General features: G+C 51.6%; 4 protein-coding genes across 4 annotated transcripts; 2 read left to right on the top strand and 2 right to left on the bottom strand.

Moving 5' to 3' along the window:
* Positions 1-632: 632 nt before the first annotated feature.
* Positions 633-4,143, top strand: J7T55_005884 (uncharacterized protein; the record flags this gene model as incomplete). Its single annotated transcript, XM_053138224.1, has 5 exons — positions 633-944; positions 1,002-1,711; positions 1,861-3,330; positions 3,691-3,834; positions 3,891-4,143. 5 exons carry the CDS (start codon positions 633-635, stop codon positions 4,141-4,143), a joined length of 2,889 nt encoding a protein of 962 aa, XP_053000655.1.
* Positions 4,144-4,798: 655 nt separating this feature from the next.
* J7T55_005885 (glutamyl-tRNA(Gln) amidotransferase subunit A) lies at positions 4,799-6,684 on the top strand (the record flags this gene model as incomplete). The annotated part of the gene is made up of 5 exons (XM_053138235.1): positions 4,799-4,856; positions 4,981-5,180; positions 5,320-5,592; positions 5,661-6,475; positions 6,528-6,684. 5 exons carry the CDS (start codon positions 4,799-4,801, stop codon positions 6,682-6,684), a joined length of 1,503 nt encoding a protein of 500 aa, XP_053000656.1.
* A 500-nt stretch (positions 6,685-7,184) lies between these two features.
* On the bottom strand, positions 7,185-8,830 carry J7T55_005886 (uncharacterized protein; the record flags this gene model as incomplete). Its single annotated transcript, XM_053138246.1, has 2 exons — positions 7,185-8,570; positions 8,636-8,830. 2 exons carry the CDS (start codon positions 8,828-8,830, stop codon positions 7,185-7,187), a joined length of 1,581 nt encoding a protein of 526 aa, XP_053000657.1.
* Positions 8,831-9,859: 1,029 nt separating this feature from the next.
* J7T55_005887 (uncharacterized protein) lies at positions 9,860-17,576 on the bottom strand (the record flags this gene model as incomplete). The annotated part of the gene is made up of 5 exons (XM_053138257.1): positions 9,860-9,903; positions 9,957-13,747; positions 13,816-15,199; positions 15,329-16,489; positions 16,550-17,576. The coding sequence occupies 5 exons, from the start codon at positions 17,574-17,576 to the stop codon at positions 9,860-9,862; spliced, it is 7,407 nt and encodes a 2,468-aa protein (XP_053000658.1).
* Between the last annotated feature and the right edge of the window lie 516 nt (positions 17,577-18,092).

Raw genomic sequence — 18,092 nt, forward strand, 5'->3', positions numbered from 1 at the left:
GCCTGCGCTCTTGGTTTTGCCTCACGACTATATTTCGAATGAGCAGCCTCACCAATCTTGACCAAGTTGCGGAGAATGAGTTTGCGCAGGCAGATGCAACATGGGGTTTCACATGGTGATGGTGGGGGCCGCGGACAGGACCTGCAAATTGGCCTATCTGCCCGCCCGCGCCCCTGCAGCGGCTGTTCCGTGGCCCCCAAAGATTTAGGTTGAGGTTCAGCGGTCTGTGATCAAATTTGTACTGTGATAGGGCTGTTAAGCATAAATTTTAATCCTTCAAGATGCGGTGCGACGGATATCAATTGCCAGCCCAAGCTTCGAGCCAGTGCCCAGAAAATCGTGCTGTTCATCATCGCGGGAGCTGAATTGAAGTGGCCGTGTCGACCTTGCAATGGAAAGACCTCGGGTGGCAAATCTTTAGGAAGAAGTGGGCACTGGGGCTGTTATTGTCATTTAATGTCGTGTTGGCTGTTGGCAAAGCCAAGGCCCTTGGTAGATTCGAACAACATATATTCGCCCGTGTCTGCTGACATGTCTAGCAGTAAAGGAACTTATCTCATGTGCGGCTGATCTAGAGCTTCTGGTACCTGGTAGTACGATTTTCTTACCATTCTTGTCCCTCTGGCGCGACCATGGATCATCCAGCAACTTTGGCATGGCCTGATGGGCGTCAGGACCTCACCCTACAAATTAAGATTCATCTGGGACTCTGGACCAACTGGTCTCAAGGCCGTGTGCTTGGTGCAACTTTGACGATGGATCGTCAACAAGCGAACTTCTTGATTGCGTTCACAGCTTCTTTCGTGGTTTTCGTTGGCTCCCGATTTTGGCGCATAATATGTCTAGTGCTGCACCAGTCATATTCAACCTCGGAAGCCCGCGATGCCCTGCACCACCAGCGCCAGGTTCTCTTGAGGAACTCGGGGTCGTCAGACTCAGGAGTGGTAAGTCATGGCTTCATCCATTTGCGCGTATCAGCGTCTCTGATTTCCGATTCGCAGTTCAAGTTCATTGCGTTGTTCCACGCATGGCGTGGCTCGAACTTGCAAGCCATTATTCGAACATCCCCAGCCTTGCTTCTAGCCATATTTTGCACCATTGCTTTCACAATTGCCGGCGGGTTTTCATCCCAGATCCAATTTGGAAACGATGATATCGGCAGTGCCGTGCTCATCGACGGCACCAACTGCGGCATTTTGAGTAACATTACATCTTTTCGTGACCAAGTTGCCCTTGAAAAAGTTGCCGCAAGACTTTTCGACACTGCCAATAACTACGTCCAACAGTGTTACTCTGCAAACAGCACCGGCGTGACCGACTGTAAACATTTTGCCTCACAGCGTTTACCCGGTTTCATGGAAAACATGGCGCCGTGTCCTTTCAAGGATTCGCTTTGTCGCAGCAACTCCACCAACCTCTACTTGGACACCGGGTTCCTTGATTCCCATGCTGACCTCGGCTCGAACGCACCGCCCAATGAGAGAATGTTTCTCAGACACAAGCTTCAATGTGCTCCTCTTTTGACTAAGGGGCGCGTATCAGTACACAGGAATTACACGCGGTATAATTACGGACCACAGTATGCGGTCGTCGGTACAGCCTCGAACTTCTCCAAGGGGCATCTTGACTACACCTACGAAGTTGAAAACATAGATGATCAGTACGTTATTATGGATAACAAGCTGATGGCTGAGCAATCGTATATGCTACGGTAAGCCATTCAGACCCGTTCCTTTTTCTGCACATTATTTCGTTCCAGATTTATTAGGCGGCCATGCCCCGGCTTTTCAACACGTCACTTTCAATATTGGCCCTTTTCCACCTTCCATCAATTGATTTTGACAAACTTTCCACATACAGACCGCTTTTCGCCGGTACGGCCAACGGAATACCTGGCGCTGAGCCATCCAGTACTTTTGTGCCAGACGATGAGCTCGGACGAGCGGATGCTGATATTTTAATCGTATTCCTGTCCGGTCATGGGGTCGTCTTCGGTGAACCGCTTGACGACGATTGGTACCGAGCTACCGTGTCTTTTGCAACCGCGGCAAACATAGACGAGGAAGATTCCCTTTCGGTTTATCGCACAAGTGAGGCCGCCTCGCCGCTGGGCTGTGCGTCTCAATGGCAATTTTGCAGCAGCAATACGTCAGCATGCGGTCCAATGGCCAGCTATTTTGATGCTATTTCTGGGGCTGCAGAAGCCTTTGGCGCTACGAACCTGGAATCGACCGGTAAAGGAGCCGAAGCAACAGACCGACTGGACTGGCTGACAATTGCAACGTACATTGACGCCTTGAGTGAAGCCTCTATGTTGCAGCACTTACAAGACAACGCGTTGCTATCCAAACAAAATCTCTTTGGTGGATATCAAGGTAGCGTCCCTGACAACCAGTGGCAACTTGATGTCACCAACTGGTTTTCAATAACCCTTGCCGCAATGCAAACGAGTCTTCTCCAGACGACTTCTGGATTCATGATCACAGAGGAAAACACGGCTGTTTTAAGACCTCAGACTGAGGCTGCGCGGAAATTGTGTTCGAATCAGGTATGCATCCTACAACTCAGCCGGTCGTTTTCAAAGCTGATTGTTCCAAAGAAAATCCGAACGACAAGATACTCATCCTTCAGTCTTTTCGGGCTCTTGTTCACATACATGCTCGGAGGCTTGATCCTTACCATTTCGTACTCACTCGAGCCTATCCTAGCTTGTCTGCACCGGCGTCGCAAGTATAGACAATACGCCTATCTGGAGTGGATGACCAATGAGACCCTTCAACTTCATCGACTCGCCCATGAAGGGATGGACGACGCTACTGGGGGATGGTCGCGCTGCGAAAGCTGGGTTCCCACCACGGCTCCTGGTGTTCTTTTGACCAGCCTTGACATCAGTGACTTGAAACACCCGAAACTTCACTCGTCAAAAGAAATCACGACACTGCCTAGCTTGGATGTTACACAGACGACTTCACCTCCTTCCAACACAATCAGTTCTGGGGGAACCGATCTCGAACCAAGTCCCAGCAGCGTACAACATCCTCAGCCGAGCTGCGACGGCACGAACTTTGTCACAAACATTGATCCCGAAACTCCCCAAATTAGCCCTCCTCACACGCCACTTGAGGCCTTGAGTCAAGATGTTGTACATAATTTTGAGCCTCCCTCGCCACTTGAGGAAACTCCGTGTCAGGATACATCTCAGAGCGACCGGCAGATCAGACCAGTGCAAAATCTGGTTTCCGGGATCCCCGGTCGCGTGGGCTCCGCTCCACCACAAACCCACACAACCTTCACAATCTTCCCAAAAATCCCAAATTCAACAAAAAACAGGTGAGATGGCCGAGATGGTTATGGCGCCAGGTTAAGGTTAATCTTAACATTCATTCCTGGTGGAGCAATCCTCCTGGGTTCAAGTCCCAGTCTCATCAGCTCTCTTTTGCAAATTTTGTCCGGTTGGAAGGAGCTTTTTTCTGCCGCCGGGGTCCCATGTGGGGTATTTTCGATATATACAATTGGAAGGGAAGAGCTGTGTCTCGATTGCCCATGGTGACACAGTCGGAACATCGTTCATCGGATATGGCATTGGCGGCATCAACTTTTAGTGATGTTGGTGATGATAATTGTAAATAGGAGCAAGAAAAAACGAGACAGGCGTCAGTATCATCGCGGACCGCTCTTGCAAGCAAAAAGAGAGTACGAACAGGCTTTGAAGACATTCAAGATGGCTCGCGACCAGACAAAATCATACGAACCCTACGAGCCATTACTTCATGCCTCATACTTGTACGAGATTGGGTGTCTTCAGTTTGACTTGAAGCAGTTCGAAGATGCCAGGTATACGCTCTTGCCAACAACCAGTTCACGGCATTCATTTTAAATCATCCCCCCAGGACGACCTTCAGAACTTGTTTGGACATACATACTTTGTACGACATCGCGCCATCTGAGCAGGCGAGGGTTATTTACATGCTTTCTCGTGGGCTGCAAGAGTCAAGTGATCGAGATGAAATAGACAAGGCACCAAATCTTCTCGTCATAGCTGAAGAGATCAGGAAAGAATTTCTCGGGGAAGTCAAATCGCAGTGTGTGTGTGAATCCAGCCAAGCTGTATACGACAATCTGGTAGACAGCTTCTTCCGGTAAGAACCTAAGACCCGCACCTGTGCCCTGATCAGGGTAAATTGACGAGACTGTAGTTGATGTGCTGGGAGCTACCTGTTCGAATATCTCATATACTTCAACTGACTACGGATGACATGCCATGCGTGGTCCATCGATGTATCCTAGAGCCCCCTCAAAACATCGGACGGTTGTCAAGTGATGAAGAAATCCTGACTGAATGCGTATTGCCCGTGAGGCGGCTACCCGGGCACTTTCAAGATTGTTTGTATGTGAATGGAATCGTGAGTCATTCGTTTCGGAAATTTCACATGTAGTACCCCGGCAATCTGGCTCACCTCAAGGCGCTTCAATCCAGTGTACGCTGAAGCAAACCTGCAGGCAGTACCAGCCAGCTATGTAGTCTACCTGTTTGTACTTTCTGAAGCTGCCACTTAGGCAAGCAGTGACCTTGTGCAACCATGTGTCTAGGCGATCACCTCGCCTGCTGCAAAACATGGCCTCAGGGCTGCATCCTCTTCTTCGCTCCTGCCTGCTCAACCTTTCCTCTTCAGGACTGAGAACACATTTGTGGCTAAACATCTGAATGCGCACTACCACCTATGTCAATCTATCTCGACTTCCGCCTGCTGACTTCACTTGGCACTGATCCTGGATGCGTCATACTTTCCGTGTGGCCATGTTGGCATCCCTGTTTGCCGCTGTTCGGTTCCAGCTCCGACGATGGATTCAAAAGCGTAAGTCATCAGCCCACACCCATTTTCGGCCGCATGTGGGGCTCAATCTATGTCTGGGTGCCTGTCTTCACTAGGCGTATATTATTCTTTGATGATACAGTCGAATCTGACTTGCGGTGGCTAGATGCCGAGACCATCCCATCCCTTTTCAACAGCACCTTAGAGGAGCTAAACCATGGACTGAACGGTGGTCATTTCACTTCCGTACAATTAATTCGTGCCTACAAGGCAAGGTCTAAGGAAGTGGATGACACATTCCATGCTGTGATTCAATGGGACCCTGATTCGGAGACGATCGCACGTGCTCTTGATGAGGAGAGACGTGTAAGCGGTCCTAGAAGGCAAGACCCTCTTCACCAGCTAACTGAGACTTCAATCTAACCGATCGGGCGGGCTGTGTAGCATTCTACATGGGATTCCAATCATTTTAAAAGATAACATCATGACCCACGACGGCACTGAGAGCACTTGCGGCTCAAGCGTCCTCCTCGGCATTCGATTGTCCTTCGAGGCACCAACTGTGCAGAGGCTTCGAAGAGCAGGCGTGATCATCCTGGGTAAAGCCAATGTATCAGAGTTTGCGGGCTTTCGCTCTACCAACGGGACAACTGCTTGGAGTCCGCGTGGAGGACAGGCAACGGGGATCTTCTACCCCAACATGAAGGCGTTCGGAAGCAGCTCCGGATCCGCCCTTTCAGTAGGGCTCGGAACTGCATTTGCAAGTCTAGGCACAGAGGTAAGCCCCGAACAAGAGAAGATATCGAACTTACCTGATCTCTCTGCGACGGACTAATCGGATTTTAGACAGTCTCGAGCATTGTGGGCCCCGCAGAGAGGAGCTGCGTTGTGGGCTTGAAGCCTACCAAAGACATGGTGAACTCAGACGGCATCATTCCCGTCTCACCAGCGCAAGATACAGTGGGTCCAATAGCAAAGACGGTCAAGGATGTGGCGCATATTCTCTCCATCATGGCAGAGCCAGCCTTTGACTACTCGGAGTACTTAGGTCGCCCTCTCACAGAGGAGCTACGTGTTGGAGTCCTTCGCAAACCAGACGACATGGTGGACAAACACAAGCTCAAAGCGTTCAACGATGGTCTCGCCCGGCTTCGCGGCGCAGGTGCCATCATCATCGACCCTGTCGCCATCCCAGGGCTCGAGGAATATGAGAACCTCTCGGAAGCTGAGAAATTAGTTGTATTGGAAACGGAGTTCAAAGTGGGCCTGGAGGAATTCCTGTCGAGCCTTGCGGTCAACCCCAGAAACATCAAGTCTCTCGGCCAATTGATTGAGGCGATCAAACATGATCCATCCGAGCGTTTCCCGGAATGGAATGTTGAAATCATGGAACGGGCGGACCGTACCTCACGACATTCTCCCACCTATGCCACGATGCGGGAAAGACAACAGTATTTTGCATCTGAGGGCGGTATCCAAGGGGCTCTGGACAATAGTGGCTGCCACGTGCTCCTCGCTGCGGAAGGCTCCCTCACGGTGCAAGGCTTCGCCGCCATGGCAGGCTCACCAGCCATGAGCGTCCCAATGGGGTTCTATCCACCAGGAACCGAAGCAGTCACCGATGAGCGAAATGGACAGGTTATTACTGGGCCAAACGTTCCGTAAGTCTCATACTTCGAGTATACTGTGATTCTTGTGGTCTAATTGAGACAGTTTCTCTGTTTATCTCTACGCTCGGCGGTTCGAAGATGCTCAAATGCTTCGGGTAGCGCAAGCATTCGAATCATCGACGCGAATCAATAAGAAACGGAAGCCATACCAAGTCCCCGCAGTCGATCTAATCGACTTTGTACGGGATTCAAAGCTGTAACGCTCGACAGTAAGCTATGGCAGCCTATCCCGCAGGAAGTAGGGAGTCATCCCACGGGCGATTATCGCACAATGGAGTTATTCTACAGGAGATAGGATGTTATCTTATGGCGATTATCCCACGGGAGGTTATCCCTTAGAAGGTCATTTTCTAGAGTGCCTATGTTTTGGTCGAATCATACACGACCTTTTGGGATTCCTGTTGGTTCTGCAGGTCAAAGAGCTGCTCCCCCATCCCCTCAATTTGAGAAATGGTCGAAATGCCAAACAATCTCATGGCACAATGCAGCGTGAGATTCGGGGGGAGAGATACACAGACTTCATTACCAGTAATAAGATTACACGTGAAATTGAGTGATTGAGATGAGACTGGCCACAATCTATACGCAAAGTGAGCGAGGCTAATTGTTGTGCAGAGGCAGAAGCACGCACTTGAAGCCGTTCATTACGGTGATCCATTTTCTATTATCATGATGTGTAATTTGACTCCAGCAGCAAAAATCAAACAATCGATACGCTCCTCGTCAACTCCAGCTCAGGATGCGGCGCATTCTGCAGCTTCTTGCTGAAGTTACTCGCACCACGAATTCTCTCGCCCCAAATGATAAACCCAAACGGGACAAGACTCAGCGCACAGCTGATCAGGGCCAGCACGCTGCACGACCAGCCGATTCCCAGCGTGTCGATCATGTTGTCGACGGCCAGGGGAATGATGGCACCTGCAACACTCCGGCACGCAGCTAAAGCGGCCAGGGCTGACGAAGCAAAGATACCATATGCATCTGCGATGTAGTTGATCATGGCCATAAAAATGCACTGGTAGGCAAAGCCGTAGGGGATCATGGACAGGAGCGGCACGACCCAGTGGATCGATTGTCGGGATGTCCACCCGAGCCAAAACAGCGCAACGACAAACGCTGGGCCGCCGATGCACGCCAGGGGCAGGCGCAGGTACTCGGCATGCTTGTTAGGATGCCTGCGGACGAGCTTCTGGGCGTAAATGTCGTAGAAGTAGCCGAGCACGTTCGAAAGGAGCGACCCGGCGAACATCATCACGAAGGCGCATCCAGACTCGCCTGCAGAGAAACCGTAGATACCCTGGAAGATGGCGGGGAAAATTGCGAGGAGCATGTAGAACACCGCATAGACGAACGCCATGTACACGCACGTCAGCGCGACGAGCATTTCGGTGCAAAGGAGGTACAGCGGTCTCGTGGTGGTGATCTTCAGCGTGGCCAGCAGGCCGAGCTTGTCTACGTCTGCGGGCGCGATGTACCTCCCGCCTCCTTTTTCCTTATTCAGCTTCGCGGCTCGGTCCCGGAGGATCTTGGTGGCGAGCGTTTCCGGCTGAAAGAGGAGGGCGACGAGGCATACCCCCGAGAAAATCATGCACGCCCAAAAGACCCATCGCCAGGAGTAGCGGTACGTATATCCTGCTATTACTGGCCCGGCAAGGGGCCCCAGCAGCGTGGCCGAGGACCAGAGCATGTTGGCCCTGCCCCTAACGACCTTCTCATCAAAGACATCGGCGATCGATCCTCCAGTCACACTCATTGGCGGTGAGGCAAAGGTGCCGCTCAGGAACCTGAAGATCAGGAAGGCAGCCCAGTTAGGAGACAGGGCGGTGGCCATCGTAAAGATCGTGTAAAGGCATAGCGTGGAGATGAGAATGGGTCTGCGGCCGTACTGTTCACTCAGCGGAGCAAAGACGAGCGGTCCCAGGACGAAGCCAATTAGGTATGTCGTGGCCGGGAGTGTAGTCTGCGGCCCATCGGGGAAGTGGAAGACCTCCTGCAGAGCAGGAAGCTCATTCGAGGGCGTGGACGAGCCCATGGTTGAGTTGATCGATAGTAGAGTCCCAACGAAAGGGACGTAGAATTTCTTGGCCTATGTGTGCCCAACGTCAGTTAGACTAATCGCCAAAGGGTCGTGCGGTAACTGATCGTACTCACCCATGACCAATTGTGAGGGTCGGCCGGTTCACCTGGCTGGAAATTCACGAGGACGACATCATCCTGTGATGATGACCGGCGGTCTTCACTGTCGGTGTCGGACTGTGTGGATTGGGCATCAAGGTCGACATCTGGGGCGACTGTGTGGTGTTCATCTTGGGTCTTCTCCCTCGTCAGCTCTGTCTCGCGATGCATCTTCATAGGGGCTCATCAAGTCGTACACAGCTCAGGACCGCAAAACTTGAGGACAGTTTCCTGCGCGAAGCGAGAGTGGCATCACGAACTGCCAACTCAACACCGCCTCCACGGGGGAAGACGTGCTATTTCATCACCAACGCGCCCTACACTTGAGCGGTTCCACAATTAAGGTCCTCCATCGGCCTCGGGTCTCGCCACTCAAGTCGCGTTAGTGGATCTATCCCGCGGGATTGGGACGTAATGTGGGCCATCGCCGGAGACACTAGGCGCCGACAGGTATAAGCTGACGGCGCTGCCGCTTTGGCGGCTCGCGGGCGACGATGATGGTAGCTCGTAGCCCGATATAGATTAATGAAATGTGTGTTAGTGATTTTGAGGCTCGCCGCCAACTGTTGTCGATGATAACCATTTGTATCTGGGTAGCGCATCCCTGAAGCTAGAGCTGTAAGGTTTGCATGGGTTCTAGTAGGCCACAGGGGCTTGGCACAGCGGAATGCATCGCGATGCAGACCGCATCTTCCCGCGCCCTCTGAACCAACTGCTGCTGTGAATAGGGGCTGGGCATCGGATTTACGGACCACCAGCTCGAAACGAACGGCACGCGCAAGCTGGTAATTGATTCAACCCGTCTGTCAGCATGCAATCCTGCAAAGATATGGGCCCATCATTTCAAAATTTCTCACGCAGTGGCCAGATAAATGCCTGAAAGGTTTGCGTTCGGCAACTGGGGATAAACTTTTTCCCTATCTGATCTAAAAGAAGCAGTTTCTTAGCTTCAGCCTCATGACGTTGACGGCCCCATCTTCCGATGCTATTTCTGGATCCTCATACCTCGAACTCTAATGTAGAATTTCCGTCTTCAACTTCATCCTAAGCGCAAGGCTGCCTTCTGTACATCTGCTGCCACATAAGAAATGGACGGAAACCCTCAAATATTTACAAATTGTACAACATCTATCTTGACCTTTTCAATCACCGAAACCGCGCTATCGTCTTGTTTTTCACCAAGATCGCGGATTGCGTAGCCTACTTTCTCTCGCCAACTATCTTGTTGGCGATGTCAAGGCATACTGAGCTTCCTGATTAGCAAAGCAATCCTAACTCTGGATGTGGCAGTACCTACATTCTGAAATACTCAGTGGCTGGAGGATCTTCATCACTGGCACATCACTACCCACTCTCTTGTAAAACCAGTTGCGAATCTCAACTGCCACCAATGAGTCCACTCCCAGCTCGAAGATGTGGCTCTCAGGGGTCACGCTGTGTACAGACAGCTGGAGGATGGTCTCTATGTGACGGCAGAAGTGGTAAGACAAAAGGTTCGAAATTGCTTCGGCCGATATCTCCGCATCAATCAGCTCCTTAATGTTTTTCTCCTCTGGGCCTTCCCGATGCGGACCAGCAGTGTCGTCGTCGACATTGACTGTGAAATGGCAAAAGCGGCTGTCGCGATGCCAGTGCAAGGGCTTCGGGTCGTTGACGCGATACCGGGACAGCCCAGTCGTCAAATCCATGATCTGCCTGGCGGTCGGTCGACCTGCAACAATGGCCTCGAGAAACATGTGGTGGATGTCGCGCTCGGATATTGGCGGATAACCTTCCATCTCCAAATTGTGGTAGATCTCCTGCCGCTCCCTCGCAAGAAGGCCTAGCCCATAGATGACACCGATGTTCAGCACTGATCCGACGAGTCCTCGTTGCCGGCGATTGGCTGCTAGGCCATTCATGAACATGTTAGCAGCGGCATAATTCGACTGGCCAGCGTGTCCGCCAATGGCTGCAAAAGAGGATGTCATGATGAAGAAGTCCAGCTTTCTGGAATTGAACACCTTGTCGAGGTTGCTAGAACCAACAGTCTTCGGTCGCATAACACGCGTCCACGTGTCGATGTCCATCTGGGCGAACACCTTGTCCTCTAGAACCATGGCGCCGTTGACGATGCCTCCAACGTTCGACAGAGTTGTGCTTAAATATTTGACGCTCTCTAGGTCGGTAACATCAAGCTGCTGGGCTCGAATATTAGCCCCCTCCGAGTTTAGCTCCGAGATCCAAATGGCAGCTTTGTTCGGACTTCGGCTAGCCACCACAATGTTTCTTGCACCATGCCGTATGAACAAGCGACAGAGACTCTGGCCAAGATCACGCGTCAAGCCAACCAGAAGGTAAGTCCGGTTAGACTTGAGTAACCTTGGCTCAACCAGTGGCTTTACTGGAATCGTGACATAGCGGTCTGACTTCCAGTCAACAATGGCGAATGGTGAATTTGGCCCGCTGGCACCGTGGAGAACTTGCGGAGTTACAAAGATGGGTGACTCGTTTTGTGATGGTTTGCGACAAGCCATATCAATGCACCCAGTCAATAATTCGATCCACGCCGATCCATTGATCAAAGGCCGTTTATCACGGCGTGGACGCAATGGAGTTGACCACTGAATGTATTCAAAATCGCCTGCAAGGCTCCGAAGTACTTTCGACAGGTCGTGTCCGTCTCTGAGAAAGTTGACCACAGTAGGGTTTGTGCATGGGATGAGTCGCTTCAGGTCTCGACCGCTGCTCAGTGGATGAATGTACTTGATATCTGCATGTCCCCTGGCTAGGTCGGGGTTGGTCATTAAAACATGAATGGCATATCCCGAACTCCCAACACGTGGAGGCAGGACTGCACGCGCGCACTGAAGAAATGTGAGACCTGGATCGATCAGCACAACATCACCAGGGCGAGCCGAGGCGGCTAGGTCAGCCGCAGACACCATCGGTGGCACCCAGGAAGCAAAAGCTCTCCGATCCGCGAGGTTTTGCGGGAGATCAATAGTCTGAAATGCTGGAGCTCTCGAGGCGAGATATGAGGAAACTCCCACGACTGGTTGCGCATTGTCGGCAGCAAGGCCGATGCAGAGATACAGATCATGCATGTCAGTTGAAAGAGGGTGCAACGAACTGTACTCGACGTTGACAAATCTGCCCGTGCGATGGCCGACGAGAGGCGTGCCACAGTCCTCAATGCGGCTGACTTCGAATCGATTCAATCCATCGGTGCCTTGGACACTGCTGATGAGCAGGCATGCTTCGAGACTATTGCAGGTTCTGGACACCTCTCTCCGATTTGCATTCAACCTCTCAATGGCTGGCTTGTACGGGAGAACGCGAGGCACGATCTGGCGCTTCCCACTTACGTGGATCTCGGACTCGAACGTGAACAGCATGTTTTCTCTTGCATTATCCATTTTTTGGAGACTGTCCCGGTAGAGGAGAAGTATCATCAGTCGATCCATGATCAAGTCCGTTGACTGACTGGAGGCGTTGCAAAAGTCGAGAACCTGTAGGATGAGGTTGGGGTTCTCGGCCTTCAGAGTTCTGGTCAGGCCAAGTGATGCAGCTGTCTCTGGGTCTCGCTGGGTGGCACTCGTCACCCACAGGATGATCTTTCCGGGCTGCATGATTGCCTTGAGAGTGCTCAGAATCTCGCGGGTCATGTTTGAGCAGACTGGATCGGTCAGATCCATGAGTAGTACAACCACGGTGGCTGCAGAAGCTGCCTCTGATGTTACGTCCTCGATGTGGTCGAAAATCTTGAACTCTTTGTTACCGCAAATATCGTGGCTTGCGCTGTGTCGTTCAAGACCAAAGCGCGCCGCTGCTTTGCCAACAACGATCACTGATTCCTGGAACTTGCCATTCTTGGATATTAGAAGCTCGTCTTCGGCTTGTCGTATGGTCATGGATAATCCCGAAGCATAGATTTGGGTCGAATTCTGAGCCGCCGGCAGAAACATGCTCTTGAGCAACGGCCCATCCAAATCTGGAGGCATCACCGCACCAGAGTTATTCTGGATGATATCTTCGTCAATTGCACTGAGCTTGTTCTCAAGAATCGACAAAGTTGGCATATGAACAATTATCAAGAAGCCTCTCTTCCTTATTAGGTATCGGACCTTTCGAATGATCTCATCCTTATCAGAAGCGAATCTTGAGAATATGGCGGTTGACACAATGACCAGGTCATACGCACCACTGGGAGCACCAATGGTCTCTGTTGTCGTGTCCAAATCGAGATCCTCAAAAGATACCTTTTTATTTCTGACCAGAGTTGGACACCGGTTCAGTAGGGTTTTTGACTTCGTCGACGCCATTAATGTGAATGACGAGAATTCGTTATTCAGGCCGTCCAGGATGTTCTCAGTGAGGTTCCATTCTGCCAATGTGAGATCGAGGACATCCATTCGAGGGAAACGATGGGAGATCTGCTGGACGATTCTGCCCAAATGTCGACGGAAGCGTTGTATCAGTTGCGCATCGTCAACAATAGACTGGTACATACGTGGGAAGTCCAGCGAGTGCGTATGCGACATTTCAACGACCTGAGGACTGCGGATCACATTTAATGCCCAGGAGTATAGAGAGTTGGTGACGAAATTTTCCACCTCCGCGGGGACTTCCTCGAGCGTCGTCGCATCCCCACTACATTGTACCGGGTGCTCGGGCATAAGGGGTGAATTCGGAGGGGTGTCAGTAGGGGAAACATCAGTGGGCCACTTCAAGTAGATCTGTGCCACTCTCTCACAGCTCTCAATTATGTGTTCGCGGACGCCCATGGGCTGCTGAGCCATGGTGACGATTTCGAGCTCCGGGTCCACATCCATGACGGTGTGGAGATATAGCTCATAGTCATCTTCAGGCCTCGCTGGAGAGAAAGACGACACGATAAGGTCCTCAAGCTGAACTTCCGTCTGGCCAATTTCATTACTTATGGATAGATCGGCCGTGAGAGCTGCGGGAGACCCAAAGGAGAAAGCGTCGAACTTGGTGAGGTGAGACTCCACAGTCATCGTGGCTGAAGTCGATTGCTTGTCACAAAGTGCCAAATTGAATCGTATTCTGCCGATCTTCGTTGGCAGGAAGGACGTCCAAAGCGCTCTTTTTGCACGTCTAAGTCAGCGAACGTTGGATCATGGTTTGAAGGAGTGCTTGACGGGCCAACTTACTTATCACCCGGTGATGAGAACGTTGCAAATGTAGCATGGAAGCAGCTGTCGAGAAAAGCCGGGCTTAGATCAATATTCGTCGTATCTGCTGGGTTTGCCTTGATTAGAGTTGCTGTTGCATAGTCAACCCGCCTATCGATGGATCTCAGCGCATGGAAGGGACCCGTATAGGAAAGTCCAATGCTATCCATCATCTGATAGAATGTAGCCACATCCACAGGCAAAGTCTCAGCTAGAGAAGCCACCGACCGAGAGGGCAGAGCATCTGGCGACGCGTCACCGAGAACAATCAGAGCCCTTCCTTCAAAGTTCTTTTTCATAGGGCCGGGCTTCGAGGAAACGACTGAACCCGATGTCAATGTGAAATCGGCCTCGATGATGTTGGTTTGATCGGATTGCGATTGGGGAGAATGAACGATTTGAAAAGTGAAAAGCGTTTCAACGCCGAGACTATCAGGCTCCATGATGATACTGCTCAGGAATTTTAAGTCCTGCAACTCGACAATCGACGCGTTGCGGCCGGCTACGACAACCTTGGCAGCATCGAGTGCCATGATGCAGTATGCAGACGCCGGAAGCAATGCCTGGCCCTGAAACCTGTGGTCATTCACCCAAGGAATCTTCTCCACCTTGAGGATGTTCCTCCATCGCATCTGAAATTGGTTGTCGTCGCGGGTGCGCACACCTAGCAGCTCATGTGGTGGATGCTCGCGGAAGTGGTATTGGGCCGAGAGGCGAGACTCCCTCCAGTGAACCTGGTTATGGTCCCAAGCATATATTGGAGCATCGATCAGACGCGACAATATAAGCTCAGGTTGCAGAGAGTCTTGGACGAAACGGCGAATGTCCACCGCAGAGGTCCCAAAGTTGACGCACATGAACCCAAGAAAATCGGCGAATGCATTCTCTGCATCTCTCCCTCTCTGCAAAAGCCCATGGTAGAGCAGCTCTTTGCCCGTATTCCTTACGAATGTCTCCATAGCCGGTGTCTGCAACTGAGGATGAGGGCCGACTTCAATTGCGCATTCGAAAGGTCCGAGTTCCTCCATAGCCATTTTCACCGCCTCGTAGAAGAGTACAGGGTGAAGCATGTTGTCCATCCAGTACCGAGTTTCCAATTCTTCTGAGCTTGCGGCATCCTGGCGACCGTGAACGCTTGACACCCATATTGGAGTTCCGCCGTTGACTGGCGGCTGGGCTTGAATGGCACAGCTTGCCAATGCATGCGAGTATTCTTTCACTGGCTGGACCATGTGAAACGAGTGGTAGGCCGTATCGACCTTCAAGATTTTAGAAAGTTTTCCTTCAGACTTTAGCTCGTCAGAGGCAGCAGCGATGATGCCCGCATCTCCCGACAAGGTGACTAGGCTCGGAGAGTTGCTCGCTGCAACGCAAATCCGACCTCGATATTTGGTCCTAGAACAAAACTTCTCGGCTTCGCGCTTCGTCATTCCACATGCCATCATACTTCCCTTGCATCCATCAGTACCTACAGCTAAGTGGGCGTACCGACCTCGGTAGTAGGCAATCAGGATGGCGTCTCGCATTGAAAGTCGTTTGGCAGCAAACGCCGCTGCAATCTCTCCAGAGGAGTGGCCAATGACACAATGGAAAGATACCCTGAGGCTGGAGAGGAGCTCCACCAAGGCAACTTGAAGTGCCGTGCACAGTGGTTGAGCTATGGCAGCCACTCCCACATCTGAGTCTTCTCCCTCATCCATAATCTTTTCCTCAAGTGACCACTCTGGCGGATCGGGGCAGTCTTTCTGCAGGATTTGGTCCAGCTTCTTAATGGTGGCACAATACACGGTGCTTGTTCGTAAAAGGCCTTTCGACATGGCGGCATATTGAGCACCTTGTCCAGTGAAGATACCAAGGATGCGGGGGCCATGCGATGTCTTCTTGGAGCGTACGACATCACCAGATTGCGTAAGGGAGGTTCGGCTTGCCTGTTCAATCAAAGACTGCAGGCTCGACATGATCGATGACGCCTTTCCTGGGCCTGGAACAAGGAACGCCTTGAGGCTGTGTGCTGTGCGACGACTGTAAAGGTGCCACGCCAACTCTTGAGTGGTGATGTGGGGGTTGTGGTCAATGTACGAAAGAAGGTCCTTCAGAACAGCAATGAATGATGGTTCGGAGGCAGCTGAGATGACGACAGGCAACGAGATGCTTGCTTGATGAGGCGATCCGAGTGTCAAGTACTTCGCAGTGACTTGGCTGCAAAGTCTCGTGTTGGTCAAGGGCACACTCAGTCGTGTGCCAGGACCGTGAATCTCAGGCTGGTACCTCTCCACTATGGCATGTGCATTGGTGCCGCCAAAGCCAAAGGAGTTCACGCTCGCTCTCATAGGGTGGCCTGTGGGAGGAGACGGCCAGTCCAGAGCCTGTGTAGGGATTTGCAGGTTTTCATAGAAAGGACGGACACTTGGGTTCAAGGAGTCGTGGTGCAGGTTGCCTGGAACACAACTGTTTTGCATGGCAACCACGACCTTGAGAATACCAGCCAAACCTGCAGCGCCCTCTGTGTGCCCAATGATGGTCTTGATTGAACCAACCAGTATTTTCCTTGGAGATTTCTCATTTGAGTTGGCAGTGGCACCTTCATTATCACCAAAGAAAGCATTGGCAATGGCGCGAGCCTCGCGTGGGTCGCCCGCAGGCGTTCCAGTGCCTTTGCAGCAATGTTAACCTGGAAATTGGACCAACTTGTAACAATTTGAGAACGACTTACCATGTGCCTCAAAGTACTGCGGTTGATGGTCTGGTTCCCGTGGATCGAGGTCGGATTTCTCATACGTCGTCCGAATCAACGTCGCTTGTGCAGTCGGATTTGGCATTGTGATGCCCTGGGTCTTTCCATCCGAATTCGCACCTGTATGACGGATGATAGCCTGGATATTGTCTCCCTCCGCAAGGGCCCGAGTCAGTGTCTTGATGAAAATTGCAACAATGCCTTCGCCTCTTGCGTAACCATCGGCGTCAATATCCCACATCCTGCAGTGTCCAGTAGGGCTGAGCATGTGCAGGTTAGACTCCGAAATGAATTGCTCAGGGGTCAACATGAGGTTGACACCCGCAACACAGGCCATTTCTGTCTCTCCCGAACGCAAACCTAGAACAGCCTGGTGAAGGGCAACTAGACTTGCCGAACAAGCAGTGTCTATGGTCATGGACGGGCCATGGAAGTCGTAAAAGTACGATATCCGATTAGCAATGATGGAGCTTGCATTGCCGGTAGCTGCGTACTGCGAGGAATTCAGCTCGTCCCTCTCCGACAGAGATCTGTAATCCGTTGTCATCACGCCAGTGTAGACACCGACATTACGGCCGGCAAACTGCTTCAGACTGTATCCAGCAGACTCCAATGCCTCGTACACAACCTCGAGGAGAAGCCGTTGTTGAGGATCCATGGCTTCTGCTTCTTTCCGTGTTATGTTGAAGAACGCAGCGTCGAACTGGTCCAGCTTCTGGTCCAGCCAATATCCGTATGGAGAGTCCGTGGTGCCATGGTGCTCTGCATCCTCATGAAAGAATCCCATAGCAGAGAACCTGTCGTTTGGTATGGGTCGAGAGAGGTCGGTGGGGTCAGCTAGAAGTGTCCAAAGCTTGGACGGCGAAGTGGCGTTGCCCGAAAAGCGACAACTGCTGCCGACGAGGGCAATTGGCTCAGGAGGCATCTTTATGTCTTCCACCACACCAGGTTGCGGTCTGAAAGAGACAATGTCAGCACATGCGGCCGTAAGTCCTGAGACAGGCATTGATGGGTGGCAAACGAGGGACAATCACGGAACTTTACAATGCCAGCACAGAAGGCTTTGAAAAACTAGGCAAATCCGCATTCATGGTTTGACGCACCTGCAAAAGCAAAAGAATATTCAATGGGACTCTGTAGAGCCAATTGTGGCAATGGATACAGACAAGCTGTACTACCCTGTCGATGCCGTTGAGTGGTGAAGCCTGCTGAGCTGATTAGTGTCGTTTGCTGTTTGCTTTGTGATGTGGACTCTAAGTAGTTGTGAGCTGCTGCTTTGGTTTCTTCTTGCCGATTGAAGTTATAGACGTTCACAAACAGGCGAGAAGACAACATGCGTAGGAGCTTAGTGCAAGAATGGACTGAATTTCAAGGATTATAGGGTGGAAGAGGGTTATCTTGGGAGAGGGGAGGGGGAAGGAGAAGATGAAGGTTCACAGAGTCCAGGAGAATGGAATACAGGATGAAGGTTGAAGGGGCTGAGTGAAAGAGGAAAACGAGCCTAGTGCCTACTGTGGGTGAC

This window comes from Diaporthe amygdali (assembly GCF_026229845.1).
Source record: "Diaporthe amygdali strain CAA958 chromosome Unknown NODE_1_length_4327563_cov_65_473760, whole genome shotgun sequence".
Taxonomy (NCBI): domain Eukaryota; kingdom Fungi; phylum Ascomycota; class Sordariomycetes; order Diaporthales; family Diaporthaceae; genus Diaporthe; species Diaporthe amygdali.